This window comes from Oryx dammah, unplaced genomic scaffold (genome assembly GCF_014754425.2).
Source record: "Oryx dammah isolate SB20612 unplaced genomic scaffold, SCBI_Odam_1.1 HiC_scaffold_2, whole genome shotgun sequence".
NCBI classification, from domain to species: Eukaryota; Metazoa; Chordata; class Mammalia; order Artiodactyla; family Bovidae; genus Oryx; species Oryx dammah.
Window position 1 is genome coordinate 161,245,567 of NW_024070186.1, and position 26,558 is coordinate 161,272,124.

At 53.9% G+C, this 26,558-nt stretch overlaps 2 protein-coding genes across 2 annotated transcripts; both read right to left on the reverse strand.

The window, feature by feature from the left end:
- NAGPA (N-acetylglucosamine-1-phosphodiester alpha-N-acetylglucosaminidase) lies at nucleotides 1-11,157 on the reverse strand. The gene is made up of 11 exons (XM_040256338.1): nucleotides 10,231-11,157; nucleotides 9,666-10,121; nucleotides 8,570-8,709; nucleotides 7,521-7,629; nucleotides 6,344-6,472; nucleotides 4,442-4,647; nucleotides 4,290-4,337; nucleotides 3,089-3,217; nucleotides 2,799-2,930; nucleotides 2,637-2,700; nucleotides 1-813 (listed from the first exon to the last, which is right to left on the reverse strand). Exons 1-11 carry the CDS (start codon nucleotides 10,311-10,313, stop codon nucleotides 603-605), a joined length of 1,707 nt encoding a protein of 568 aa, XP_040112272.1. The 5' UTR covers nucleotides 10,314-11,157; the 3' UTR covers nucleotides 1-602.
- CUNH16orf89 (chromosome unknown C16orf89 homolog) lies at nucleotides 11,145-25,178 on the reverse strand. Its single transcript, XM_040256345.1, has 8 exons — nucleotides 24,915-25,178; nucleotides 21,146-21,295; nucleotides 19,911-20,061; nucleotides 18,059-18,176; nucleotides 15,871-16,006; nucleotides 14,792-14,896; nucleotides 14,105-14,191; nucleotides 11,145-11,494 (listed from the first exon to the last, which is right to left on the reverse strand). Exons 1-8 carry the CDS (start codon nucleotides 25,120-25,122, stop codon nucleotides 11,364-11,366), a joined length of 1,086 nt encoding a protein of 361 aa, XP_040112279.1. The 5' UTR covers nucleotides 25,123-25,178; the 3' UTR covers nucleotides 11,145-11,363.
- Between the last annotated feature and the right edge of the window lie 1,380 nt (nucleotides 25,179-26,558).

The window sequence follows — 26,558 nt, forward strand, 5'->3', positions numbered from 1 at the left end:
TTCAGATGAGGTTCTTTTATTATATCAATTTATTTTTATCAATTTATTCAAGTGGTAAAAAAAAACCCTCTCAGTGGCAGGGCCAAATAGAGAGCCTGTAAACATGATTTCATTCCTCCTCTCTCCTAAGGAGCTTCCTGCGACAGGAAACACCATTTCAGTGGGCAAGTTCAGTGATGAGGTCTGTTTAAAAAGGGTCCCGTGCTGTGGCCATCGTCTCTTCAGTCCACTCCTGTCCAAGGGGAATGGCTGGACCCTGCCACTTGGCCACGGCACGGTCATCATGAGTTCCACTGGCAGCGGCTCTGGCCCCAGGAGGCAGAGGCTCTTTGGCAGCAGTGGGCAGGCCCTGGGAGGGCAGGCCCCGTGAGCAGCAGACACAGGCAGGCGGGGACGGAGGCAGGCCCTCCGGGAGTGCTGGACTGCATGTGCCATGGCAGGCAGCCAGGTGCGGGGCTGAGGCACGTTGCTGTCGGAAGCCTAGTTTGGCACCCAGGTCACGACTACCCAGATGGGTCGGTGGCCTTGGGACTTCCTCTTGAAGAAGCCAGAGCTCCTGGAAATGAGCCTCGGGAATAGGACACGACCGGCAGCGGGAGGCTTCAGTCCTTGAAGGGGCTACAGGAGTCACCCAGCTGCTCCTTCTCGGCGGCCAGGTGCTCCCCGTTCACCTCCTGCAGCGGGTGGTAGACGTAGGCCCCGTCCAGGTGCCGGCTCCGCGCGGCCCTCGACCCCAGGAACAAGGACACATTTGCCGCCGTGCTGATCAGCAGGAGGAACGCCAGGGCCAAGGTGATGGCCAGCCAGGTGGTCCTGTGGGTGGGAGAGAACCCGGAACAGGGGTGCTGGATGCGATTCGGGCTGGGGCGGCACTGGAGGGGCTCCCCCCTCCCCCACTTTACTCTTCCAGAACAGGAGCACAGGATCAGGTGCCTCCAGGGACCACGCAGGGGGAAGCAAATGGGCCTGCGAGGGTGAGGAGTGTACTCCACACACATTCAGAAGCAGCGCGGACAGTTATGTGGGACAAACCTTGCCTGATATCAGGCTCCCACCTTGCCTGGTATTTCAAGTGAAGTCGCGTCGCTCAGTTGTGTCCGACTCTTTGCGACCCCATGGACTGTAGTCTACCAGGCTCCATCCATGAGATTTTCCAGGCAAGAATATGGGAGCAGGTTGCCATTTCCTTCTCCAGAGGATCTTCCTGACCCAGGGATCGAACCCGGCTTTTCCACATTGGAGACAGACGCTTTACCATCTGAGCCACCAGGGAAGCCCATATTTGAGACCCTGGTGGGCTGCAGTCCATGGGGTCGCTAAGAGTCGGACACGACTGAGCGACTTCACTTTCACTTTTCACTTTCATGCACTGGAGAAGGAAATGGCAACCCACTCCAGCGTTCTTGGCCTGGAGAATCCCAGGGACAGGGAGCCTGATGGGCTGCCGTTTATGGGGTCGCATAAAGTCGGACACGACTGAAGTGGCTTAGCAGCAGCAGCAGCAGCAGCAAGGAAAAACAAAGATTTTGACTTGCACCTCCCTGAGTTTCAGATGCTGCTAATAAACGTTACATTGTACAGGGCACAGAACACACAGCTGGGGACCTAATCCACCCCAAGAGGCAGCGGTCTGCATCCTGGGTTTCCGAGGACGTTGGCAACAGAGGCTGGGCTCTCCAGAATCCTCAAAGCAGACAGAGCAGCGAGGACCCACACCCCTTCTTCCCAGGCAGGGAGCTGGCGGGCCGGGGGCGGTCCTTCAGTGATCTTTCTTCCTTCATGTGAATCTTGGTCTGAAATCCTCATGCAGCAGCAGACGTAAGCTGGCTGCCCAGGGTGGGGCCTGCAGCCTGTCCCTCAGGCCCCCCACAGCTCCCCTCCCCTTGCTGTGGGACCCCGTGGTCTCATACCTGAGACCCGAGCTCGGGGTGCAGGGCTCCTGGGCGCCCCTGTCCCTGTGCCGGTGCGTTTCCCAGCACACGTCCCGGGTTTTCCTCCCAGCCCTCACCCAAGCACCAGGTCAGGATCTCCAGGAAGGACCGGGGTTCTGAGTTTTGTGATGAGCTCCCAGGCTCTGCCTCCAGGCCAAGGCCAAGGGGTTTTTCATTCACATTCACACCTGGTTTCCACCTCGAGGGGGCGGGCCAGGCACTGCCCTGGGCTATGGGAGGGACAACCATGAAGAGAGGTTCTCCAAGGGGGGCTCCCAGACCCACAGCATTGGTTCTTGAGCCCAGCTCTGTCTTCTAATACACACCCCCTACCTGGACGTCAAGTTGAAGACCTGCGCTAGAAAATAAAGACCCCACACAAGGGGTGAACACCCCCAGGTGCCAGAGAAATGACGTGAATTGCTCAGAGCTTCTGCACCGATAAGTTGAGAAAACAAGGCCACACCCAGCCCCCTCAACTCCACTGTGGTGGCGGCCAGGGTCCTGCTCAGGGTCTCCCTGGACGGCTCAGGTGGCTGCATCAGCTGGGACTCTCCCTGAGCTTACGCCGGAGAACTGTCACCTGGGTACCTAGCAGCCACCTCCTAGCCCTGCCTGGGCCCTGAGCAGAGGCCACACCTCAAAGGCGGAGGGGTGGGGGGGCTTTCCTCCCACCCCTGCCCCAGGTCCCACCAAAGCACCTACCTGGTGAGAAGGGAGAGTTCTCCTGCCCGCACAGTGACCTCAGCAGGTGGGAAACACTCCTTCACTGCAAGAGGCCAGGGAGAGGCTGAAGGTTGGGAGAAGAGGGGTCTGCTCTCTCCTGCTCCCGGGGGGGCCCCGGGGGGGCCCTGGGAGGGGCCGTACCTCGGGAGAAGAGGCTGCTCAGGGTGGGTGACCAGTTGACACTGCAGTTGCCAGTCTGGGGGTCGCAAGGACACTGGTGCTCACACTTGCAAGGGCTCTGGCAGCCTGGCCCATACCAGCCGAGCGGACACTCTGCGGAGAGGAGCCAGGAGGACAGCGGTGGGGGCCGCCGTGGCCAGGCCTCTCTCTGCACTGTCAGGGTGCGCCCGGGTGTGGACAGAGCCGGGCTGACGCAGGAGCACCCCCTGGGTGGGGCTCCCTCCTGGCTGACTCGGGACCTTCCCACTTACCCTGCACACAGGTGTCTCCTGTGAAGCCAGGGGGACAGGCGCAGGCCCCCTGCACGGGGTCACAGGTGGCTCCATTATGACACTGACACTTCTGGGCGCAGTCTTCCCCGAAGAAGCCACTGGTGCAAGCTGGGGTGGGGAAGGGAGGCGTCTCTGCCAGACCTGGCCCCGCCCTCCCATCCCAGGCTGGGGCCCAGGGGATTGCAAACGCATCTTCATCACCCCCAGGGGCCCTGCTGGTTCACGTGTTCTCCCAAAAGGCAGTTCCAGAGAACATGCCAGGTGGCAGGCCTGAGGCCACACCCTTGTGGAGCCTCTGCTCTGCTTGGGCAGCGGCTTCTGGTCTAGGCAGCCAGCGAGCCAGAAGGCACGCATCGCAGGACGAGTGGGGACGCGTGCGCTGGAGCGAGGGGGGCGAGTGCGGCAGCAGCGGAGCACTAAAGCAGCAGGCTGGAGGGGCCGCCAAGGGCCTGATCTGGGGCGTGCAGGGGGGCATGGCCAGAGCACCCGTGGCCTGGCGGGCCATGCTGGGGAGTGCAGACTCTCCACTCAGTGCCAAAGACAGCCGCTAACCATTTAAGCCACAGGTGACAGCAGTCCTGCAGGACACAGCTGAACTGTGTCCTCCCAGAGACAGCTTCCAATTCCAGAACCTGTGAGTGTGAGTTTATTTGGAAATACTGTCTGCACATGCAATTAAGGATCTCAAAATGGGGAGCCTCCTGCATTTAAGATGGACCCAAATCCCAGAGGCCTGGGTCCATGTAAGATAACGGAGAGGAAGACTGGCCCCAGGCAAGGGAGGAGGCTGTGCCTGTGAAGTCAGAGACAGACTGGGCTGAGGCAGCCACAGCCAAGGAGCGCTGGGGCCACCGGGAGCTGGCAGAGGCAGGAAGGACCCTCCCTCAGACCTTTCAGGGCCAGCGCGGCCCCGCTGAGCCCTCGCTCATGGAGTGCTGGCCTCTAGAACTGTGGGAGAATAAAGGACTGTGTCCATCCCGAGTTAGTGGGCTCTTGCTGCAGCAGCCGCAGGACACTGACATGGTGATTTACACATGAAGTGAAAGCGTGAGACAAGAGTGAACAGACTTGTGGACCAGGAGGCGGGAATAAAGGCAGCTGAGGCTTGCAGCACCCAGGATCACCCCCGCCCAAGAGCCCCAAGGGGTGCCAGGGAGGAGGCTGGCCTGGGGGCGCTTACCCTCACTGCAGTTGGACCCTGTCCATCCAGCTTCACAGCGGCAGCCAGCTGCCAAGACAAGACCAAGAAAGCTGGGTGAGGGCTGGGCCGGGCCGGGGCCATGAGAGCGGGGCACCCGGGCCAGAGCTGCCTCCCACAGAGCCACCACTCACTCTCCGTGCAGAGCCCATGCTGGCTACAGTTGGCGGGGCCACAGTCCAGCTTGTCGCAGGCAGCACCCCGCCAGAAGTGCCCTGTGCACTGGCAGCGCCCCTCCACACAGGTCCCGTGGCCGCTGCAATCTGGCGGCTGGCAGCGGGGCTCGTGCACACACACTACGGTGGACACGCGGCGGGGACAGCGCCACATGTTGTCCTGGCTGCAGGGGGACAGGAGTGTGAAGAGAGGCTGAGGTGCTGGCCACCCCTCAGACCACCCACTGCAGAGCCTGAGGGCTGCCTCGCTTTGCCAGGGGCCACCACGGGAGATCTCACCCATGACAAGGTCATGTGGAAGAGAACTGTTAAGCAAGGCTTCAGAACTCAATGGGCTCCCTAGGCTTTCTCGAGCATCTACCCCTAAAACCAGAATCTATCTGTTTTACTACTTCATGACTTTCACCAACTCCTCTGAAATTAACAGAGGTCTATTCCTGACCACCTTTCTCTGGAGAAAATCAACTTAGGGCTATAGCTAATAAGTCTCCTGGACATGAGAAAAATATTTCAAATCAAACCCCCTCTGTTAGCATTATAGCTTGCTCTGCAAGTATATTCAGACCCTTGCAGCTATGCATATGATTATAACACAGAGCCTTTCAAAGAATTAAAAGTTATTAGAGTAGTGTTAATGTAGGATTCCATTATTTGGCCAAATGCTTGTTGCTAAGTTCCCATATCTCTTATCCATTCTGCACCTGGGAGTGCATTAGTTAACATAGTTGGAAAGTAAGAAAAACAAGTGTAGCCTTGAATTTAACCACATCAGACTTTTGAGATAACTGGTTCTTTCTTGTAACTCACTGCACCTTTGCTTAGTGAGAACATAACTCTGTTTAATACTTTTTGAGGCTGACATAGATTAGAAATATAAGAAAAAACATTTCAAGGGAAAATAAGCTTTCTGGTTGAGAAGACTTTATCAAAAGAGGGTTATAAAATGTTCATAGGCCTTCAAGGCCAGAAGATAATGTACACAACATTGTTTATGGGAAAGGCTTGCAGAAAAAAATCCCGGTTTTGATAAAGACAAAACAGATGTAATGTTTGGGCTGACTCTGTATGACTCTGCATCTTTCATTTCCCTCTATGTATAAGACAAGGTATAAAAGTACCTTTAAAAAATAAAGCTATTGGGCCTCGCTTGAAGAAGCTTGGTCACCCTGTGTTTTTCTTTTTTCTCTTTTTTTCTCTCTTTCTTTCTTTTTCAGGCTGATCCCTTGGAGCATAGAGGCTCCCTGTGTTCACTTATCTGCTCGGGTTTCTAAGACCTGAACGGGAAGACTTTCTGCATCTTCACTCCCTCGGGAGACCAGGAAGGCACCTGTGGCCTCTGTGAACAGGGCAGATTTCTTGTCTTGAAGTTTTATTGGCTTTCTATGTAAACCAAGGAATATCAGCCTCTGTCTCTCCTCTATTTTCTTATCTACAATATTCTTTCCTTATCTCTCTCTAAATCATCCGCCGACGCTGTTTTTCCTTCAGGTTCCCCTGGATCCTGTGGGGGCTGGACCCCGGCATCGCTTCATCTCTTCTCCAGCCTTTTATAGGTTCTTCCCACCCCAGGGCCTTTGCACACGCTGTTCTGGGCCCAGTCACCTCCACACCCTCTAGCTCTCAGCTCATGATTCTCTATCCTCAGGTCTTCCCTGATCATCACCTGCCCCTTCCATTGGCCCCGGGCAGGGCTGGTACACTATGTATACCACTTTCTGTAAGCAGCGGGAAGCTGGCATCTCAGCCTCTCTACTGAACCCCCAGAGCCTGGCAAATGACAGGCACTCAATATTTGTTGAATGAGACAGCCGGGAACAGGCCTGGCCTTGGACCTCAGCAAGGGGGCTCTGGTGGGCTTACCAGTGATCAGAAGGGTAACTGGCCAAGGTCCCGTTGAGCACGAAGGTGGCAGAGCCTCCTCCATCCAGGTTGATGGCGTTGACCACATCCTGTTTCAGCAGGAACTCTGCCATCTCCCACAGGTTAATGCTGTGGCACAAGATGAGCACTGCTGACCTTGCAGCATCTGCTTCCGGGTTAGTGCATCTTACTTTCCACAGTGCACAGTATCACATGCCCGCTATGGCAGGCAAATTTCTAAGTGCTCCCCCTGCCCAAGGTGTCCTGTCCAAATCTCTGGAAGCTATGACTATATCCAGAGATCATCCTCATGATCGTGTTACGATACACAGCACAACTGTCCACACGTGGGGACCCTATCCTGGATGATCTGGGTGGTCCCAATGGAATCACAGGAGCGCTTAAAGGCAGAGAGCTTTCTCAGGCTAAGGCAAAAGACAAAGTGAGGGAGACCAGAAATACGAGGGGGTTAAATGGATTTGACACAGCTCTGGACCCTGAAGATATACAATAGGAGGGTATACATACGAGGAGGAACGTGGGTGGCCTCATGAGTGCGGGGGCCCCCAGACAAGAATGACGCAGAGACCTCAGTTCTACAACTCCAAGGACTGCATTCTGCCAACAACCTGAGTGAGCTGCCAAGACAATTCTTTCCCAGAAGCTCCAGATAAGCCCCCTATCTGGCCAAGAACTGGATGCTATCTGTGGGACACCCTGAACAAGAGAACCTGGCTGAGCACCACCGCTCTCCGCCGACTCCTGACCTATAGAGCTCCAACCTAACAAATCAGAGCTGCCCGTGCCAATCTGTTACACAGCAGCAGCAGAGCCACTCACTTTACAGAGGAGGAAATGAGCTCAGAGGGGCCAAGTAACTTGTCCAAGGCCACAGAGCCAGCACATGGCAGAACTAGAATGGGGACCCAGGTCTACTCCCGGCTTTGTGAGTAGACACTTTGTGATGATTTCCTTTCACCCCAACCAGAGTTCAGGAGATGAGGCCCTAAGTCAAGGAGACTGAGAGCAAATGTGTGGAAGGTGATGAGTTTGTGGAAGTGGGACAGACCTAGGGACCCTCTGCCAGAGGGAAGACAGGGGATGGGTGGGTGTGAAGATCCCCAGGGAACATCTGAGGGTCAGGAGGTGGGTTGAAGCTCCTCAGAGCAGGACTCACCCCCGCTGCTCCGTCTGTCCATCCATGTGCAAGAGCACCAGCTGCCCCTTCCGGTCGTGGCCCACAGCTGTCCTGGCTGAGATCACGTTCACAAATCTGCTGAAGGAACCTGAAGGAGACGCAGCCTGGCTGATTGCCTGGCCCTTCGGGAGGCCTTCTGGGCTCTGCCTGCCACTTCCTGCCAGTCTGACACCACTCTGCACCTCTAGGTCTGTGTACCCAGCTATCTGCCTGCCCCCGAACCCTGCCCCAGTTCATCTCCACAGAACAGGCAAAGGGCTATTCTTCAGTGTAAATCAAACAAGATCAACCTCCAGGTGAAAACACTCCAATGGCCTCCACTGTCCCAAGTCCAAACTCCAAATGCCTTATGGATGCCTGGCGTGACTTCCCTGAGCTGCTTGCTCTACCGCATCTCCTGGCGGTCTCCCCACAATTCCCTGCAGACACCTTCTGTTCCTTCTGGCTGGACTGGGCTTCTCCCCAGCTCTTCTCACAGCTTGCTCCTTCTGAGCTAAGCCACCTCCTCCATGAAGCCTTCCCTGACCGTACAATCTAAAACAGCCCATTTAAACACCTAGGCCATGGAAGACCTTCCCTGCCCCAGTATTTCACATTTCAGTGGTTCTCAAAATCCAATGTTAATCAGAATCACCCAGGGAGCTCCTTAGAACACACATTCTTGGGCCTCACCCCAGGGATTCTGATTCTGTAGCTTCAAGGCAGAGGGGGAGGGAATGAAGTTCTGTGTTTATACCAAGATCCTGGGTGACGCTGATGCTGCTGGTCCACAGACATTTTAGGAACACTCCTCTACTGCCTTGTTCATAGCTCCATTCCTCCAACTTCTTCTGTCTTAGCACTAACCACTTCTTTTTAGTATACATTTCCTTTCTTATACATTGCATGAAGCAGGGATCCCCATGGATTCCCAATACCTAGAATGGTACTTGTGGAAAGACTTCCCCTACCACCCGTTTTCAAAACACTTATTGCCAACATGCCCACTCATCACCCACATCTTATGGTACTCAGTGTCCCCTTCCCACCTGTCTCCTGGGTCTCCTCACACTCAGCCGCCTGACTCTCATTGATGTAGATACTGCCATTGCGAATCAGCCACACAACCCCACTCAGCAGCTGCACAAATGGATTCTCAGTGTCCAGCACCTCCTCTTCAGACAGATATCTGGACACAGGGAAGCAGTGAGATTCAGTCAACAGCAGCGGCAAACTGTGCGTAGTGGGGCTCCCCATCCCCGCCCCCTGCCTGGCTACTGGATTCCTCCTGATGCCCAGGAACCTGCCTGGTCCTAGAAGCAATCTTTGCAAACAGTCCACATATCCCAGTCTACACTTCACTTAACAGAAACAACCAACCCCAATAGATCTCAAGTCCACCTGTAGCCCTCAATCTCTCAGGCCATCACCCCAGCCAAATTACCATCTGATGCCTGCAACAGCCTCTTAACTGGCTTCCTTGCTTCCACTATGGCTCAACCTGTTTAGTGTCTGGCAGGGTCAGAGCAAGCTCTTAAGTGACCAAAATCAGTTCTGTTCTCCTCTGGTACTTTCCTCCTTCCTTCCATCTCTCACACACCAAGCCCCTCTCCACCTCTGACCCTTAGCACCTGCTGTCCCTTCTGGCAGCAATGCTCTTCCTCCAGTTTTGACCCTGGTTGACCTGTGATTAAATTTTACATTAATTTTCTCATGTGCTTAAGGTCACCTTCTCAGACCAGTCTTTCCTGATTACCTTCCCTAAACTCAACTCTCTATTTACAATCAGTTCATCCTGTTCATTGCTTCACTGCTTATATAGAATTTAAATTAACTTAAGTAACTCTCTGGATTTTGTTTAATTTTTCACTAGGAATGGGGGCTATGTGTGTTCTTTTTTGAGGGCAAAGACTGTTTGCTTGTTCACAGCCATATCCCCGGTACACAGCACGCAGACCGACACAAAGCAAGCAGCATACCAAACTGGAAGACGAATAAACTACAAGGAAGGTACTACCTTCCCCTTCCTGGAGGTGCGGAAACGGAGGCTCAGCGTGGTTAGGCGACTTGAACACAGCGGCACGGCTACCTCTCGACTCTCAGGCCCTCTGCCCTATACAGTTACCGGACACCCTGCCTCCTCACCCGGTGACCAGAGTCCCGTCGCGGCGGATCCCGAACTGCGCGTTCTGCAGCCCCCCGGCGCTGCTCACCCGCCGCCCGCCGCTCACCACGTTGCCCAGGCACTCGCCCGTCTCCATGCGGAAGAAGCCGCCGTTCTGGGCGACGGTGCAGCCGGATGGCCGCGCCGTCTCCTCCACAGTGGCGCGGCGCCTCGACGCGCAGCCGCCGGGTCCGCCGGGTTCCAGGACCGAGAAGGTGCGCAGGGGTTCGGGCGCTCGCGTCAGGTGACCGGGCACCGCGCGGTCTGCGAAGTACGAGACGAAGGTGCGCACGGAGGGGCGGTGGGCGCTGGCGGCGTGGGCGGCCGGCGGCCAGCTCTCGTGCTCCAGGCGGCCGGCGTGCACTCTTGTGCAGTCCCGGGCGAGGCGCACGCGCGCGCGGGAGTAGGGCAGGAGCACGTCGTCGTCGCGGGAGGCCCTGCGGGGATTGGGGGGGCACACAAGAGTTCGGAGTGCTGTGCCCCATTCTGGGGGACCGCCCTCCCCCCCCCCACAACCGGACTTGCCCCCGCGAGAGCTGTACTCACCCCGAGCCGACGTCGCTGGATGCTTCCAGTAGGAAGCCGCGCAGCGCAAGGAAGAGAAGGAAGCGACCCATGGAGGACGCCATGTTGGACTCGGACCTCCGGTCACGTGAGCATACCCCACGTGACCCAGGACCAAGCTCTGCTGGCAGCTCTTAGCTCTGAAGCATTTGTACTTCTTCGGATATCGCGAGATATCTTCCTGATAACTTGCTGTGTTAATTTTTTTAGAGGGGGCGGGGTTCTGGGATGGCGGGAACATTTTACGTTGTAATATTGAAGTCTAGGGGAAAGTTGACAAAGTAGTATAAGGAACCTCTGTGTACTTTTTATTTGTCTTTACCGATTGTTAACGTTTGCGCTTCATTCATAATACACATTTTTGGAACCATTTCAGCCAAGCTGTGGACATCATGAAGCATCACCTAGACACTTTTTATGTATCGCACCTTAACACTTTATGTATCCTCTGTGAGGATTTTCTTACATAAGCACGGGTCAAGTAAAATTAGGATGGTTCATCCTATAGAATTCTATTAACTAATCCACAGGTCACATTCAGATATTTCCAGTTGTCCACATAATGTCTTATGTAGCTAGCCGAAGGTGGCGTCCCAGGTTAAGGTGGCCTTTTGGGGCCTCTCTAATGCACAAGCCACACAGGAGCCAGCACAAGTGTTCAGGTGCCAAAAATTCACCAGCAAACAAATTGGTCTGCTGCCAACTTCTGGGAAATCCCCTGTTCTCAATCAAGGAGTTGCAGGTGACTTTGACTCTTCTCCCTACTTAGATGTTTGTCACTCCATTGCCAAACTGTTATAAGTGTAATGTGCGTGTGTGCTAGTCACTTCAGTTGTGTCCGAATCAGAGCCCTAGAAGTCTGAAAGGCTGAGAACCAAGACCCAACGCCCAGCTCGGCTGCACTCTACATTTATTCATCTGCTCCCACACCTGGGTCCATCCCCGCCCCACCTCCCCGGCTCGGCTTCCCGAGGGCAAGGGGGACAGCGATGACCCTGTGTTCTTTGCTTCAGGTGCTTCTGCCTCAGGATGTGACCTGCACCCCAGGACTTAAGAATATGATGGACTAAAGGTGTTGGCTTCATCCTCCTGGTGGTGGCAGGCGTGGAACTGTGTCAGTGCTGGTTGGGTGGTGTCATCGTGGATGGCCGCAGCTTTCCCTCTGCTGGGGGGTATTCCGCCAGGACATAGAGGAAGCCACCCAGGGCTGCAACAGCCATGGCTGTGTTGTGGGAGGAGCAGCCATCTGGGGAGACAGACAGAGGTCCCGCTGTGAGTCCTGGGAGGGGGGCACAGCAGGCAGCCACTGCTCCACTGTGAGAACTTCTCAGATCTTCTCCCAGCCATCCTGGTGTCCCCAGATCTCCCTTGCAGGGCTGGGCACCCACCTGCCAACCTCCATGAATGTTGGCTGCTAAAGTCTCCCCTCTGGGAAGAAATGTCTTCAGCCAGTTGGAACCTCATCTGGGAGGTTATGTCTTGTCGGAAAGACTTCCTTACAGAAGCAGGGGTGACTCTATGTTGTGATTCACGCTCCAGAGCCCCTTCCTGGAGGCCACATCCTGGTCCAGTTCTTTCCACCTTCCCCTAAGCTCAGGACCTGCATGAGACCTTCTAGAACAGCAATGGCTCCATTTCACAGATGGGGAAAGAGAGACTTTGGGAGCAGAGCTGAAATCCCAACCCTGGAGACTCTATAGCTCATTTCTTCTACTTGACAGCCTCCCTCAGTCCTGCCTGGGGCCTACCTGGTCCCGTGTTTGTCCAAACAGCAACCTGGGCCAGGAGCTCCTTTGACATTATTTATAATGGCCTCTTATTATGAGTCTTCTGAGCTCAAAATGAGCTGTCCACCTTTAGTCTCTGAGCAGGTTGAAGGCAGCCATGACTTTACTTTCCTCTGGAGAAGGGACTGCCCCTCTGAGGGAGAGAGAATGCAGACTTCAAGGAGCCTAATTACTAACCCTGGCAATCCATGCTTACTGGTGACCTTCATAGGACAAATGTTGTGGGAAGCACGTTGCATGATGATCTGAAATTGACCCCCCAAATCCCCTATGAATGAGGCACTGCTTGGTTCCCATTTTACAGATGAGGAAACTGAGGCTCAGAGAGATTGAGCAACTCCCACAGCAAAGAAAGGCAAAAGCTGATTTGAACCCAGACAGTCTGATTTCAAATCCGGTGCCCTTAGTCAACAGGTGTGCATGTCCTAAGTGAAAGAAGGAACACGCCTCTCCCAGCTTCCTGGGCTGCTGGTCAACCTGCAGGGGCCCCAGGAAGGAACTCAGGCTGTAGGATTTCTGCAGCTCCCTCTCCAGCCCTCAGGGCAGTCCTAGTGTCTAGCTGTCAGTCTCCAGGGAGCAGCCAGCCCCAGCCCCTGGGTCAGGCAGACCTTGCCAGGGAAGGGGCCCTGGAGGTCTCCTGAGAACTCTACCCCCCACCAGCCCAGCCTTTGGTGGCAGCTACAAAACAAACCCGTCATCACTCTCTTCTCTTGTCACTTGCAGGTAGATGATGAAGCCGTGGTGGGGTTCCTGGTGAGACGTTTAGTTGTTGGAATCATTTCCCAGTGTGTGCTGGACATCTCTGTGCTGGCCAGCTCACCTCCCTTCCTGCTCTTGCCTTGCAGTTATTTTATTTTTTATTAATAATTATAAAAGAAATCTTTTTTGTGTGTGTGCTAAATGGCTTCAGTCATGTCTGACTCTTTGTGAGCCTATGGACTGTAGTCTGCCAGGCTCCTCTGTCCATGGGATTCTCCAGTCAAGCACACTAGAGTGGCTTGCCGTGCCCTTCTTCAGGGATCTTCCCAACCCAGGGATCGAACCTGCATCTCTTCTGTCTCCTGAATTGGCAGGCAGGTTCTTTACCACTAGCACCACCTGGAATACATTAATAGTCATAGCCTGTTTTTTGTTTCTCTACATTGATGGACTGAATACATAGCAAACTCATCTCAACTAGAACACATTTGCCAGGGAAGGGGGCGCTGTTCATAATGGCTCCAGGGAAATTCTCTGGAGGTCCAGTGGTTAGGACTCTAGGCTTTCACTGCCAGGAACCCTGGTTGGATCCCTGGTCAGGGAACTAAGATCCCATAAGCCACGTGGCACAGCCAAAAAATAAATAAAAGGGCTCCAGGATGGCAGGTGTAAACTGGGAACACCAGGACATGTGGCCCCCAGGACTGTGCTTGTCACTTGTCCACTGGCTCAAAGATCCCCCTTCTGCCCTTCTTTGCTCCAAATCCCAGTGCAACAACTCCTCCAAGCTATTCAATACGTTCACTAGACTGCCTTGCCCACCACCGGCAGGCACAGGTGGGATGAGGGGAGAAGCCAGGTGTCTCTCCCCCTGCCCCCACCCCCTCTCCTCTGCCTCCAGCCTCCACAGGCTCTGCTCCTCCCACAGTCCCTCCAGCTCTGCATCCAGGGAGGACGGAGGCATCCTGCAGTGGCTAACCTCTGTGTTCTCTTACCTTTTCTGTTTTCAGCTCTTGCAGTGCCTCTGAGATGAGTTCCCTATATTCAATTCCCTCTGCTGAAGTTCCCAATGAGGTTCTGTTTTCCTGATTAGACTTTGATCAAGAGGGATTGCCTCTGTGATGTTCAGTGTAAAATACACTTAAACATCTCTTTTATGTTCCCATCACTGGAGACAGCATCTCTGGACTCCCCACTTTCAAAGAGGAGGGCATCATCGATTCCTACCCTTCCCTTCAGCTCCCAAACACAAAGACCATCCAGTCTGGCCCCTCGGTGGTGCTGGGGGCCTATTTTCCTGGGGTGTGAGCTGTGTGTATCTTTTCCAGGGCCTCTTGACAAGAAGAAGTTCCCTTGGGTATTTTCATTACCTGCAAACTGTTTCTCTCGCCTCTTCACTCTTCTCAAAAACTGCTGTTGGTACTGAATGGCTTTAGGTAATTCTTCATCTTCAGCAGCTGGGAGAAGAGCAAAAGGTGAACTTCTCAAGATGGATTTTTTTTTGTATTTCTGTTTCTCTTTTTTTCAATTGGGGCATAATTGCTTTCCAATGTTGTGTTAGTTTCTGGTGTAAAATGGAGTCGATGGATTTTTAAACGTTACTGGCTGGGACTTCCCTGGTGGTCCAGTGACTAAGACTCTGAGCTCCAAATACAGGGGGCCTGGGTTCCATCCCTGGTCAGGGAACTAGGTCCCACCTGCCACAACTTAAAAAAAGATCCTGCATACTGCAACTTAAGATCCCATGTGTGGCAAATAAGACCAGGTGCAGCTAAATAATGAAATAACTACTGGCTAAGCCCCCTCCTCTTCACAACACCTCAAGCAACACAAGCCTCCTGAATCTGGAGGCACTACCGGAAGTTTCTGCGAGCACCTGTCTGCTGCCACATCCCCAACACCTATGTGTGTCTGTGTGCACATGTGTGCGTGGATACGCATGGTGCACGTCTCTCTCCACATCCCTAACACCACTGCATCCTTTCCCCACTTGGCCTAGAAGCCCAGCACCCCCCTGCCCCAACCCCGCTCCCAGTCAGGGAGGAAGTGCAGTTCACCTGGCTCCCCAAAGCATCCTTCCCGCGGCTTCTGCCAGCTGAGAATGGCCTGCAGCCACCGGAGCTTGTAGAAGTCGGAGAAGCCACTCATCCCACAGAACACGACTGGAAGCAAAGACAGGGGACCCTCTGCAGGCCTGCCCCGCCCCCAGGCCCACCTCTTCCCCCTCCCCAAGGCCACCATGGTGCCATCTGCTAGAGAGAAGCAGCACCAGGAGGTGGGCACTCAACACCGTGGCTGGGACTTCCCTGGTGGTGCAGTGGATCGGAATCTGCCTGCCAATGCGGGGGACACCAGTTCGATCCCTGGTCCAGGAAGATTCCACATGGCTCGGAGCAACCAAGCCCATGTGCCACAACTACTGAGCCTGTGCTTGAGGGCCTGCAAGCTGCAACTACTGAAGCTCATCCCTAGAGCTTGTGCTCTGCAACAAGAGAAGCCACCGCAATAAGAAGCCTGCAAACTGCAATGAAGAGTAGCCCCAGCTGACTGCAATTAGAGAAAGCCCTTGCCAAAAAAAATCAATGCACAAACAAACGGCACAGTGGCTGGAAGGAGGCAGCCCTGAGGGCCTGCCTTAGTGAACAGGGGCCCCCAGACCCGAGTCCTGCTTCCACTTAGGGCCTCAGTCAGGGCTGCTCAAGAGTCAGGGTGAGTACGGGGGCCTGGACACCCAAGCAAAGGAGCAGCCACCAGGGATTCCTCTTTCAGTCTCCTCTCTCAGGCTTTAAGGGTCCGTTTGCCAGTCACCTAGTTGGTCAGTCTATCCAGAGCTCCACCCCTGGGTCAGCTTTTTGGGGCAGGAAGCAGTCAAAACAGTGGCAGAAAAAATACAGAATGTGCACTTAAATTCGAGTTTCAAAAAAATGATGAATAAAAAAAGAGTTAAGTATAGCCCACGCAATGTTGGGGATACACTAAGAATGTATTCATTGTTTATCTGAAGTTCAAATTTTCCTGGGTATCCTATATTTTCATTTGCCAAGCCTGGCAGCCCTACTCTGTGTTGTGTGTGTGTGTTTGCCTGAAATCAGGGACACCCTGCAGCTCTGTTCCTAGAGTAGAATGTGGGGCCCACTGTTTTCCATGAAGACATCCCGGGTTGGGTAGGCATATCCGATGGCATCGGCTCTCCGGTTCAGGTCCATCATGTTAGCGCAGAAGACATTCATGTAGCGCTGGCTCTGGTGGAACAGCCCCCTGGTGCACCCCCTCTGGGGGAACAAACAGAGAGACAAGTCGGAGAGTGGGCAGCAGATGCATGCTCTGTCACAGGGAAACACCTGCTATTCTGAAATGGTTTTGCAAGTGGCTGCCTTTGACAGCAGATCTTTCTCCTTATTCCCCAAATTTCTTCCCCATCTGCGCTCCCAGCCATGGGAGGCTTAGTCACCGGGGGATGGAGAGAGCTGGGTTCAAGTCCTGACTCAGCCACTTAGGAGCTGTGTGACCTCTACCACCTAAGTTACCCTATCATGAGCCTCAAGGGTCTTCATGGGGAGAAGAAAGTGAGGCCGCTGGGTGCTGCACCAGAGGGGCGCTGGCGTGGGTGGGAGTGCCGGACACCAGGGGGCTCTCTAAAGCTGTTAGCCGCTGTCACTGCAAGCTGATTCCAGCCTAACCATGCTGTAGCAGACAGCTACAGTGCTTCACAAGGGATAGAACTACAATATGGCCCAGCAATCCCACTACTTGGTCATACACCCTGAGAAACCCACAATCCAAAAAATGCACATGTGCCCCAGCATTCACTGTATCACTATTGACAATGGCCAGGATATGGAAGCAACCTAGGCGTCCATCGACAGATGAGTGGGTGAAGAAGGTGTGGTAAAAATATACAATGGAAAATTACTCAGCCATAAAAAGGGAATGGACGTGAGTCAGTTCTAGTGAGGTGGACGAACCTAGACCCTGTTATACAGAGTGAAGTAAGTCAGAAAGAGAAAAACAAATATCGTATATTAATGTATACACATGGAAATCTAGAAAAATAACACTGATCAACCTGTTTGCAGGAGAAGAATAGAGATGCAGACAGAGAGAAGGGACTTGTGTACTCAGCCGGGGAAGGAGAGGGTGGGACAAACTGAGAAAGGAGCATTTACCTATATATGCTATAGTGTGTAAAATAAATAGCTAGTAGGAAGCTGATGTATAGCACAGGGAGCCCAGCCTGGTACTCTGTGATGACCTAGAGGGGTGGGGTGGGGGAGGGGAGGAAGGCTCAAGAGGGAGGGGACATATATATATATATATATACATATATATACACACACACACACATATATTTATGACTGATTTGTGTTGTACAGCAGAAACCAACACAACATTGTAGAGTAATTATCCTCCAATTAAAAGGAAAAAAAAGAGCCCAGGCTGCATATTGGTCTCACCACATGGAGAAAAGGACGGGTGATGAGAACAGGCTTTAAAAACTGCTATAGCAATATGTCAGACTAATTTTCTATCTGCTGAATCTAATAATCACAACAATTTTCCTTGTAATTTGGCTTTTATTGTATTTATAAAAACACTGGGCTGTGACAATTTGCAAATAAATAATAATAAAAAAGCTATTAAAATCAACAATCCTTTCTTAAGAATTTCTGGGCATTGAGTAACATTTTTGAATAGAGATAGCAAGCTCTGCTTTGTATGTAAATAAATATATGTTTAAAATGAGTATTTAGCGAGAGTTCCTGGCAATCTAGTGGCTAGGATTCTGTAATTTCACTGCTGTGACATGGGCTCAGTCCCTGGTCAGGGAACTGAGATCCTGCAAGTCATGTGGTGAGGCCAAAATAAAATAAAACGAGTGTTTAGCAAAATGTGAGTGCTTGGGGTTGAAGAGTGTTGGGCACAGGGAGGGGATGGTGGATCTCTTCTGGTCTTGGCTTGGTTTTCTGGAAGCAGCTAGTGACGGACTTTGTTCTAAGACCTTTTCCATCTGTTGTTTACTGAGTTACTTCTGTGGCTCCTCTCCCAGCCCTTCTCTGGCTCGCTGATGCCCTGTGATCCAGTTCAGCACACAAAGCTCTTTGTCCAACAGAACCTCAACACTATCACCCCCAACCTTGCCCCCACTTTGGTTGGATTTCACGGCCAATGAATGGCATGCAATTTTCCACTCCTGAGGTCTGAAGCACAGGTTTAAAACCCACTTATTTTCCTGGTGTGAATGTGCAAAACCACACTGTCAAGAGTGCCTTCTGGTCATTTTTTCTCCTCCTCTGGCTGTGGCTGGGCCTATGCTGGGCACTTACCATTCTGGCTGAGAGGAAGAAGAGTAGCTGGTGGGACAGGCAGTAGCCAGAGCAGCCCGGCCTGGTCATGAGGCTTCTGCAGAAATTGGAGAGCTGGCAGGGCTGGCTGCTGTTTGTCCTACAGGAGAAGTGGTTCCAGGCTGTTAAGAGCGTCCTGAATCAAGCCTGGGGGCCTGGAGCCTTCCCAGGTCCTGATTCCCCCTCTAGTTATTACAGCCCCCAGCAGGGTCCAGGCTCGCAGCTGAGACAGATAAACACGTGTCCTTTTCTGGACTGGCTGAATTGGTCCCCCTGGCACAATGAGGTGACGCTGGAGCTGTCCTGGGTTGGGGGGAGCCACCAGGGGCTGTGACATCTCATTTCTCCGTGGGACTCCCCAGTACCATCTTTCCCAGAATTGCCCTAAACTGCAGATCCCTGGGCCCGGGCTGTCCCCCACACCCCCTGTGCCAGGACTGCCCCATAGAAGGGACAGGGCAGGCCCCCCCATTGCAGCAGAGCCGCTCTGCAAGCCCAACTGTGTCCTGGCCCAAACACCTCTCTGAAGGATGCTGAGATGGCAGGGGCCTGGGCACCTGCTGCCTCTTCTGCTCATGGGTTCCATGGGTCCCTGCACCTAGGGCTGGCCCTGAAGGGCTTCCTCCAAGCCATCTGCACAGCAGGATAAAATGGTGAGCTCAACAAGGCTGGGTCCTTCTTTCTTGGACTTACAGCCCTGTCCTGCTTTTTGGAACCTGTTCTCTTAGCCGGATGCAGTTTGCATTTGTTCTGCAGAACCATAAAACAAGCGTGAACTGCACCTGGCGAGGAGAACTGGTCCACCGTGGGAGGTCAGCTTCCTGCTACGGGGTCAGGGAAGGTTCTGGAAGCAGGATACTGGAGCTGGCCTAATTGTGAGCAGTTACTTATGCACAGGGGCCGGGGTGAGGCAGTGGGGAGGGGAAGAGATCTCACAGAGGCGACTTCTGGGCACGGGCAAAGGCCTGCGGTGGGAGGGAACAGGTGCGTCTGAGGGTCTGAAAAGAGGCCCCAGGGGCTTGACCAGAGGACCCTGGGGACCTGGGAAGGCAGAGGAAGTGCTAGTCACTCAGTCGTGTCCAATCCTCTGCGACCCCCATGGACTGTAGCCCGCCAGGCTCCCCTGTCCATGGGATTCTCCAGGTAAGAATACTGGAGTGGATTGCCATTTCCTCCTCCGGGGGATCTTCCTGGCCCAGGGATTGAACCTGGGTCTCCTGCATTGCAGGCGGATTCTTTACCATCTGAGCTACCAGGGGAGGGCAGAGGAGTTGAGGCTTTACCTGAGAACAAGGAAGCTTCACACTGGGGTGGGGTGTTCAGATGCGCTTTTTGGAAAGACCCCTTTGGTGTGGGGAGACCAGTGAGTTGGGAGGTGCAAGGCATAGAGGTGGGTGTCTGGAGCGGGCTGGAAGCCTCAGATGGAGGTGGGGGCCGAATCAGAGATGGGGGTGGGACAAGGAACAGCTTTCAGGGGAGCTGGCACCTAGTTTTGCCCAAACCCCTGGGGTTTTGGGGGCTTCCCAGGTGGCGCTAATGGTAAAGAACCCGCCTGTTAATGCAGAAAATATAAGAGATGCAAGTTCCATCCCTGGGTCGGGAAAATCCCCTGGAGCAGGGCATGGCAATCCACTCCAGTGTTCTTGCTTGGAGAATCCCATGGACAGAGGAGCCTGGTGGGCTACGGTTCATAGCATCACAAAGAGTTGGACACGACTGAAGTGACTTGGCACAGCACAGCGCTGGGGTTTTGGGAAGCAAGTGGGACCAGAGGACTGGTGGAAGGCAGGCGCTTTGGGGTCTTCAGGAAGTGAGGCAGGTCCAGGGGACCCACCCGGTTCCCAGCAGCTGCACCAGGCACAAGTCACTCAGCTCCTCTGAGAAGGAGTCCTCCTGCTCAAAAGTGGGGTAGACCATGGAGGCCTCCGTGCGAGTCCAGGCACGTGGAAGCTTCCAAAACCCAGGTTGGATGGTCAGGTGGAACTCTGTAGAGAGGAAGGAGTGGGGGGAGACACAGGTGCAGTGAGCCATGCCATGGTTAACCACCCCCCAGGCTCCTGTGGTTCTGAGCCCAGGAACTGGCTGTCCCTCCCCTGGCAGCCCTGACTGCACTTGGGTGCCTTCAGGGCTCTGAGCATTGCCTGAGGGTTGAGCACTGCATTTGAAATATTCAGAAAGCTTTTTATCTGATTTTTTTTTTAATCACTAGGAACCATGTTGGGACAGGCTCTGAGTAAATCTACCACACCCCATGGAAGCTTCTAGGAAGGGTTAGTTGCCTCCTTTGGTTCTATTAGAACATGGAGCTCTTACAGAACCGACCTCAGGATGAGCCAGGCTGGGATGGTCTTAGGGACCAGGCTTGGGAGAGGGTGTACGCTCAGTCGCTAAGTTGTGTCTGACTCTTTGAGACTCTATGGACTGTAGCCCGCCAGGCTCCTCTGTCCATGGGATCTCCCGGGCAAGAATACTGGGGTGTGTTGCCATTTCCTCCTCCAGGGGAGAGGGTGGAACACCCCACATACAGAGAAGCAGGCTGATGCTCGGGAGGGCCAGTTATCTCCCCACCTTCCCTCCTGGACCTGGGAGAGGGAGCCTGGGAGGCGGGGCTGGACCACACAAGGAGCCCCCCACAACTCAGGCCAGGGCTTATAGGGAGGGGGCCCTTGGTAGGATGACTCCAGGCTGACAAGGAGACAAAGGCTCTGCATTCTAGGGTGAGAAGAAAGATACTGGCAAGATGCACAGTTTGCCATGCAAAGGGCCAGATTACTTTTTAGATCTCGACCCTCCCTCTCCTCTGGTCTGGGATGATCCTTTGCCCCCAAGCCTGGACATGAGCTGAAAAAATGGGGGAGAGCTGCTCCCTACCTTCCACCCGCCCTCCGTGGGTGGGAGAGGCCGTCTAAAGCTGAAGTCAAGGGTGACCGAACACCCCCAGGGGCAGCTGGTTACAGGTCCTCCCAGAGCCTCCCCGACACTGACTGAAGCTGCACCAGGCGGTTTCAGTGGACGCCCCCAGAAGCTGTCTGTGTTCCTGAAGAAGCGGGACCCCACCCACGCTCTTACGTCTCAGGTACTCGGGGTCACTCAGGTTGAGGTAGAAGATGGAATCATGGAGAAGAGGAGCCAACTTCTCCACCAGCTTGCCCACACGCAGGCTGAGCGGCTGCAGCTGGGAGTCCCGTGCCCACTTCTCCTGAACGCCTTTGAGCTGCACTGCAAAGGGGAAGCAGAGTTCATTCATCCCAACATTGGACGAACCACATGGACAGGAAAATATACTCCCAGTTATAATGCATACTGAGCCTCTCTGCTTCTTCCAGCTCTTGAGGGGAAAATATCTGCTGAGTTTATTGGAAATTAGGCCTCTGTGGAGCTCAGCTGGGTACTGGTGGGGCGGGGAGTGGTGGTCAGAGTGAGGGAAGGTGGTGGCTAAGAGCTTGATTTCTGGCGGAGGTGGGGTGCAGGGTTCAGAGTCTGTCTCTAATGCTTTCTCATTGGGTGACCTGAGGAAGTCATTTGATTTCTCTCTGCTTCACTTTCTCCATCTGTAAAATGGGAGTAATGATATTCCTTACTTCTTGGAGATGGGGTTATAAAGATTAAATGAGCTAGTGGTAAAGAACTTGCCTGCCAGTGCAGGACACGTTAAGAGATGCAGGTTCAATCCCTGAGTTGGGAAGATCCCCTGTAGAAGGGAACGGCAACACATTCTAGCACTCTTGCCTGGAAAATCCCATGGGCAGAGGAGCTTGGTGGGCTGAGGTCCATGGGGTTGCAAAGAGTTGGACATGACTGAAGTAACTTAGCAGTAATGTGTATAGAGGACTTAGCATTGTCCAGAGTGCAAAAAAAAAAAAAGCACTTAATAACATTTAGCTATTACTATTTGTTATAGAGACTTAGGCTTTGTGGTCCAGGAGGAAAAAATGAGGGAGAGACTCAGATTGCAGAGTGGAGGGCCGTTGTGTACAGTTGAGCAGGTTGTACACTGCACAAGTGCAACACACATTCCTATCATGGGTTTGTACATGTTTTAAGATAATTTTCCAGCAGATGTCAGTCAAGTGACTTGAGAAAGGTGGTACCTTTTTCTAATTCTCACAGAGGTGCCCTGTAGACTCGCAATGGCCCAGAAGGGGTGGGAGAGGATGGGGTGGCTGGAAGAGAAGGTCATGGGGTAGCCAGAAAGAGAGGAGATGTGAGGCGGAGCTTCAGTGCAGAGCTGAGAAGTGAGATGAGGTAGGGCAGCTGCTGTCAGGTTGGGCACTGCGTGGAGCAGAGTGGACAAGTTTTAAGGAGGGTGCTGAGCAAGTCTGGCGGGATGTAGGGCTCTGTAACACCCCTCCCCCAACTCTCTTCCCTCTCTGAACTTGAATCAGGCAGTGTAGTTCTGAAGCAATCGTTTGGCTGAACCTGTAGATGGAGAGTCCCAGGAGGGTTGCTGATCATCAGAGAGACCAGACCAACCTGACCTCATGGTGATCCTAGGTCCTTGGGCTTGTTCCTGTTTCTCCCTGCATGTGTGGCAGCTGCTGCCGCATTCTGGAACTCCCTTGAGGCAGCTGGAAGCAGCTGGAGGGACCCTTTGCTCTCTTAGGTCAGTGTCTGCCTGTCCAGCCCCAAGCAGAGAGGACCCAGGAGATTGATGGGCAATCTCTTATCACTGGACCCCTCCCAGAATGTGAACCCCCCTCTCTCTCCCAGGAAGGTTCAGAATGCAGGCAGGATCCTTAGAAGGAGGGCTGTGGTAGCCAGCTCATTTCCCCATCCTTTTGGCCCCCTCCTGCTTGGAATGGGGCCAATCAGTGAAACCAACATGAAACCGGGGAAATGGTGACATGCGACTTCCAAGCGTGTGCTCAGTTGCTCAGTCGTCTTCGACTCTTCGCCAGGTTCCTCTGTCATGGGATTCTCCAGGCAAGAATACTGGAGTGGGTTGCCATGCCCTCCTCTAGGGGATCTTCCTGACCCAGGGATCAAACCTGCATCTCTTGCATCTCCTGCATTGGCAGGTGGATTCTTTACCACTGAGCCACCTGGGAAGCCCGTGACTTCCAACATTAGGTTGTAAGACACTGAGGCTTCCGCCCAGCTCTCTCTTGGGTCACTTGCTCTGGGTGAAGCGGCTGTTGAGCTATGAGGATGCTCAAGCAGTCCCTGGAGGAGCCCACGTGGTGGGGAACAGGGCCCTCCGGCCGCCAGCCAGCACCAACCCAGCAGGCCTGTGTGTGAATGGGGCAGGTCTGCCAGCACTAGGGAAGCCTTCAGATGATCACAGTGCTGGCCACCATCTGGATGGGAACCTCGCACGAGACCCCGAGTCAGAACCTCCCAGCCAAGCTGCTCCTGGATTCCTGACGAACATAACCCAGGAGATAATTGTTGTTTCAAGCAGCTAAATCCTGGGGCAGTTTGTGCCGCAACAGGGCTTCCCAGGTGGTGCTAGTGGTAAAGAATCCACCTGCTGATGCAGGAGATGCAGGTTCAACCCCTGGGTTGGGAACATCCCCTGTAGTAGGAAATGGCAACCCACTCCAGTATTCCTGCCTGGAGAATCCCATGGACAGAGGAGCCTGGTGGGCTACAGTCCATAGGGTTGCAAAGAGTTGGACACGACTGACGTGACTTAGCACGCACACATGCCAATGCAGGAGACACCAGAGAGGCAGGTCTGATCCCTGGGTGGGGAAGATCCCCTGGAGACGGAAATGCAACCCACTCCAGTACTTTTACTTGGGAAACTCCATGGAGAGAGGAGACTGGTGGGCTGCAGTTCATAGGGTCACAAAGAGTCGGACAGGACTTAGTGACTCAACAACAGAGGAGTTATAAGACAGGACCAGGGTTACATGAAGGAGACCCCCACCCTGATCCTGGCCTGGAGGGGAGGGGACCAGGGTCTTAAGGGTCTCCAGGATGCGGCCTGGGGGTGGGGGTCAGCGGCGTGAGGAGGCCACAAGGACACAGTGCAAAAGGTCCCAGAGCCCCACCTCCTGCTGGGATCGGAGTCTTGGTGTGTGGAAAGTTGCCATGGCAACACAGATGGGGTGACACAGGAGTGGGGCCAGCCAGAGCCCGGGATTTGTCGCTGGGGTCAGGGAGGGGCTCCCTGAAACCCTTGGTGAGTGTGGGAGGTGGCTACCTGTTTGCCTTGGCCTGTCTCCAGCCCCCTCCTCGGGGATCTTATATCCCTCAAAGCTGAACAAACACTTGGCTCTTTTCTTGGAGCCTTCAGGCGGCTCTGGCTGGATGTAGGGGGAGCCGGGGAGGGCACACTCACAGGGCACACTCCTTCTGCTAGCCTTGGTCCTGGCATGTCTGGAGGGGGTGTGCTTCATAGCCCAGTTGTGACCCCAAATACTGCAGCCCGTCAGAGTCCTATGTCTACGGGATTCTCCAGGCAAGAATACTGGAGTGGGTTGCCACTTCCTACTCTAGGGGATCTCTCCGACCCAGGGAGCAAACCCGCATCTCCTGTGTCTCCTGGGTTGGCAGGTGGATTCTTTACCTACTGAGCCATCGGGAAGCCCTGGCATGTCAGGAGGGAGGGATTGTCAAATGAATCATTCCTCCCTGGAAAACAATAATTTCCAAATCTTTTCTTGAGTGGCCTCTGAATCCTTCCTGCTTCTAAAAAGAAAAATTAATTGATCACATAGGGTCTCTAGACCCCCTAAAAGGGGCCAGCCGCCCTCTGCCCCTCTTTCCTTATAGTCAGAGCATCGTATTTGGGGACCAGAAGGTGGGCTGGTCCCAGGGTGCAGAGCAGGCAGGTGACAGGCTGAGAACTGCCTTCTCGGCGGCCAGTCCAGGGCAACCAGAGTGCACCCACCTTCCAGCATCTGGAACCCCACCACGCCGTCCAGGTTGATTTCGGGCAGCCTCTTTTTCAGGAAGGACGTGGCTCTGTCCAGTGCGGAGAGGATGAAGCCCGTGATGGTGGCCTTGCCCTCTGGGGTGTCTGGCGGTGGCAGCCAGGAGGGCTGCAGTGGTGGGGCCGCCAGCAGCAAGAGCAGGAGCGGGAGCCCTGGGCTGGCCATGGCTGGTCTTCTGAGAGAGGCTGCTGGAACGCTTCAGCCCCAGGCCGGCCCGCCCCACGCGCCCGCCTCCCGCCTCCTCCCCCTCCAACCTGGGAGAAGCAGAGGAGAGGTGGGGCTGGTCCTGTAACCTGGAATGGCCTGGGCAGAGGGTTCGGAAAAGGGCGGCTGCCAGGCACTGATTGTGGGGATGGGGGTGGGGTGGGGTGGGGTGGGGTGTGGTGGGGTGGGGTGGGGTCGGGGAGGCAGGGGTCAGAGCCTCACAGTCAGGCCAGCCCTGCACATGGAGCCAGCTGGCTGCAGGCTGGGGAGAGGAACCATCCTTTCCTCTCACTCCTGACTCTCCAGGCCCACAGGCTACATCTCTGATCGAGCAACTGCAAAGTGGGTTTGGCTTTATTTCGCTTTGTTTGAAATGTTTGAAAAGAAAAGAGGTTTGCTCTTTGGAAGGAAAGCCAATTCTTTGCAACCCCATGGACTGTAGCCTGCCAGGCTACATGGGATTTTCCAGGGAAGAACACTGGGGTGTGTTGCTGTTTTCTTCTCCAGGGCATCTTCGCCACCCAGGGATGGAACCCGGGTCTCTTACATCTTCTGCATTGGCAGCCAGGTTCTTTAACCCTAGTGCCACCTGGGAATCCCTGACAAACCTAGACAGTGTATTAAAAAGCAGAGACATCACTTTGCTGACAAAGTGATGGGTTCATATAGTCAAAGCTATGGTTTTCCTAGTAGTCATGTATGGATGTGAGAGTTGGACCATAAAGAAAGCTGATGCTGAAGAATTGATGCTTTCCAAATGTGGTGTTGAAGAAGACTCTTGAGAGTTCTTTGGACTGCAAAGAGATCGAACCAGTCAGTCCTAAAGGAAGTCAACCCTGAATATTTATCGGAAGGACTGATGCAGAAGCTGAAGCTCCAATACTCTGGCCACCTGATCTGAAGAGCCGACTTATTGGAAAAGACCCTGATGCTGGGAAAGACTGAAGGCAGGAGGAGAAGAGGGTGACAGAGGATGAGATGGTTGGATGGCATCATCGACTCAATGCACATGAGTTTGAGCAAACTCTGAGAGATAGTGAAGGGCAGGGAAGCCTGGCGTGCTGCAGTCCATGGGCTCGCAAAGAGTCAGACATGACGGAGCCACTGAGCACACACACATTTATTGACTTTTTTGGCTGTTCCAGGTCTTGGTTGCGGCACGTGGGATCTCTAGTTGCTGCATGTGAACTCTTAGCTGCGGCATGGGGGCTCTAGTTCTCTGGCCAGGGATCTAACCTGGGCTTCCTGCATTGGGAACTTAGAGTCTTAGCTACTGGACCATCAGGGAGGTCCTTGTATCTGTGCTTCATGCTGAAAAGGCTTAAAAAAAAAAGCATAAGGTTTTCTTTATTTCTCAAGAACCAGTATTTGCTCTCTTGGGTGTGCCATTGAGCACA

What these genes read in the sequence shown, in the direction of transcription:
- NAGPA (XM_040256338.1), bottom strand. Translation starts at nt 10,313, where the DNA reads ATGGCGTCCTCCATGGGTCGCTTCCTTCTCTTCCTTGCGCTGCGCGGC. An exon ending in TGAGGAGACCCAGGAGACAG is followed by an intron (nt 7,630 to 8,569) that starts GTGGGAAGGGGA and finishes CGTCTCCTTCAG; the next exon opens with GTTCCTTCAGCAGATTTGTG. An exon ending in AGGGTCCAACTGCAGTGAGG is followed by an intron (nt 3,218 to 4,289) that starts GTAAGCGCCCCC and finishes TCCCCACCCCAG; the next exon opens with CTTGCACCAGTGGCTTCTTC.
- CUNH16orf89 (XM_040256345.1), bottom strand. Translation starts at nt 25,122, where the DNA reads ATGGCCAGCCCAGGGCTCCCGCTCCTGCTCTTGCTGCTGGCGGCCCCA. An exon ending in TGACCCCGAGTACCTGAGAC is followed by an intron (nt 20,062 to 21,145) that starts GTAAGAGCGTGG and finishes TCCTCTCTACAG; the next exon opens with AGTTCCACCTGACCATCCAA. An exon ending in GCGAGAGAAACAGTTTGCAG is followed by an intron (nt 11,495 to 14,104) that starts GTAATGAAAATA and finishes CTGTCTCCCCAG; the next exon opens with ATGGCTGCTCCTCCCACAAC.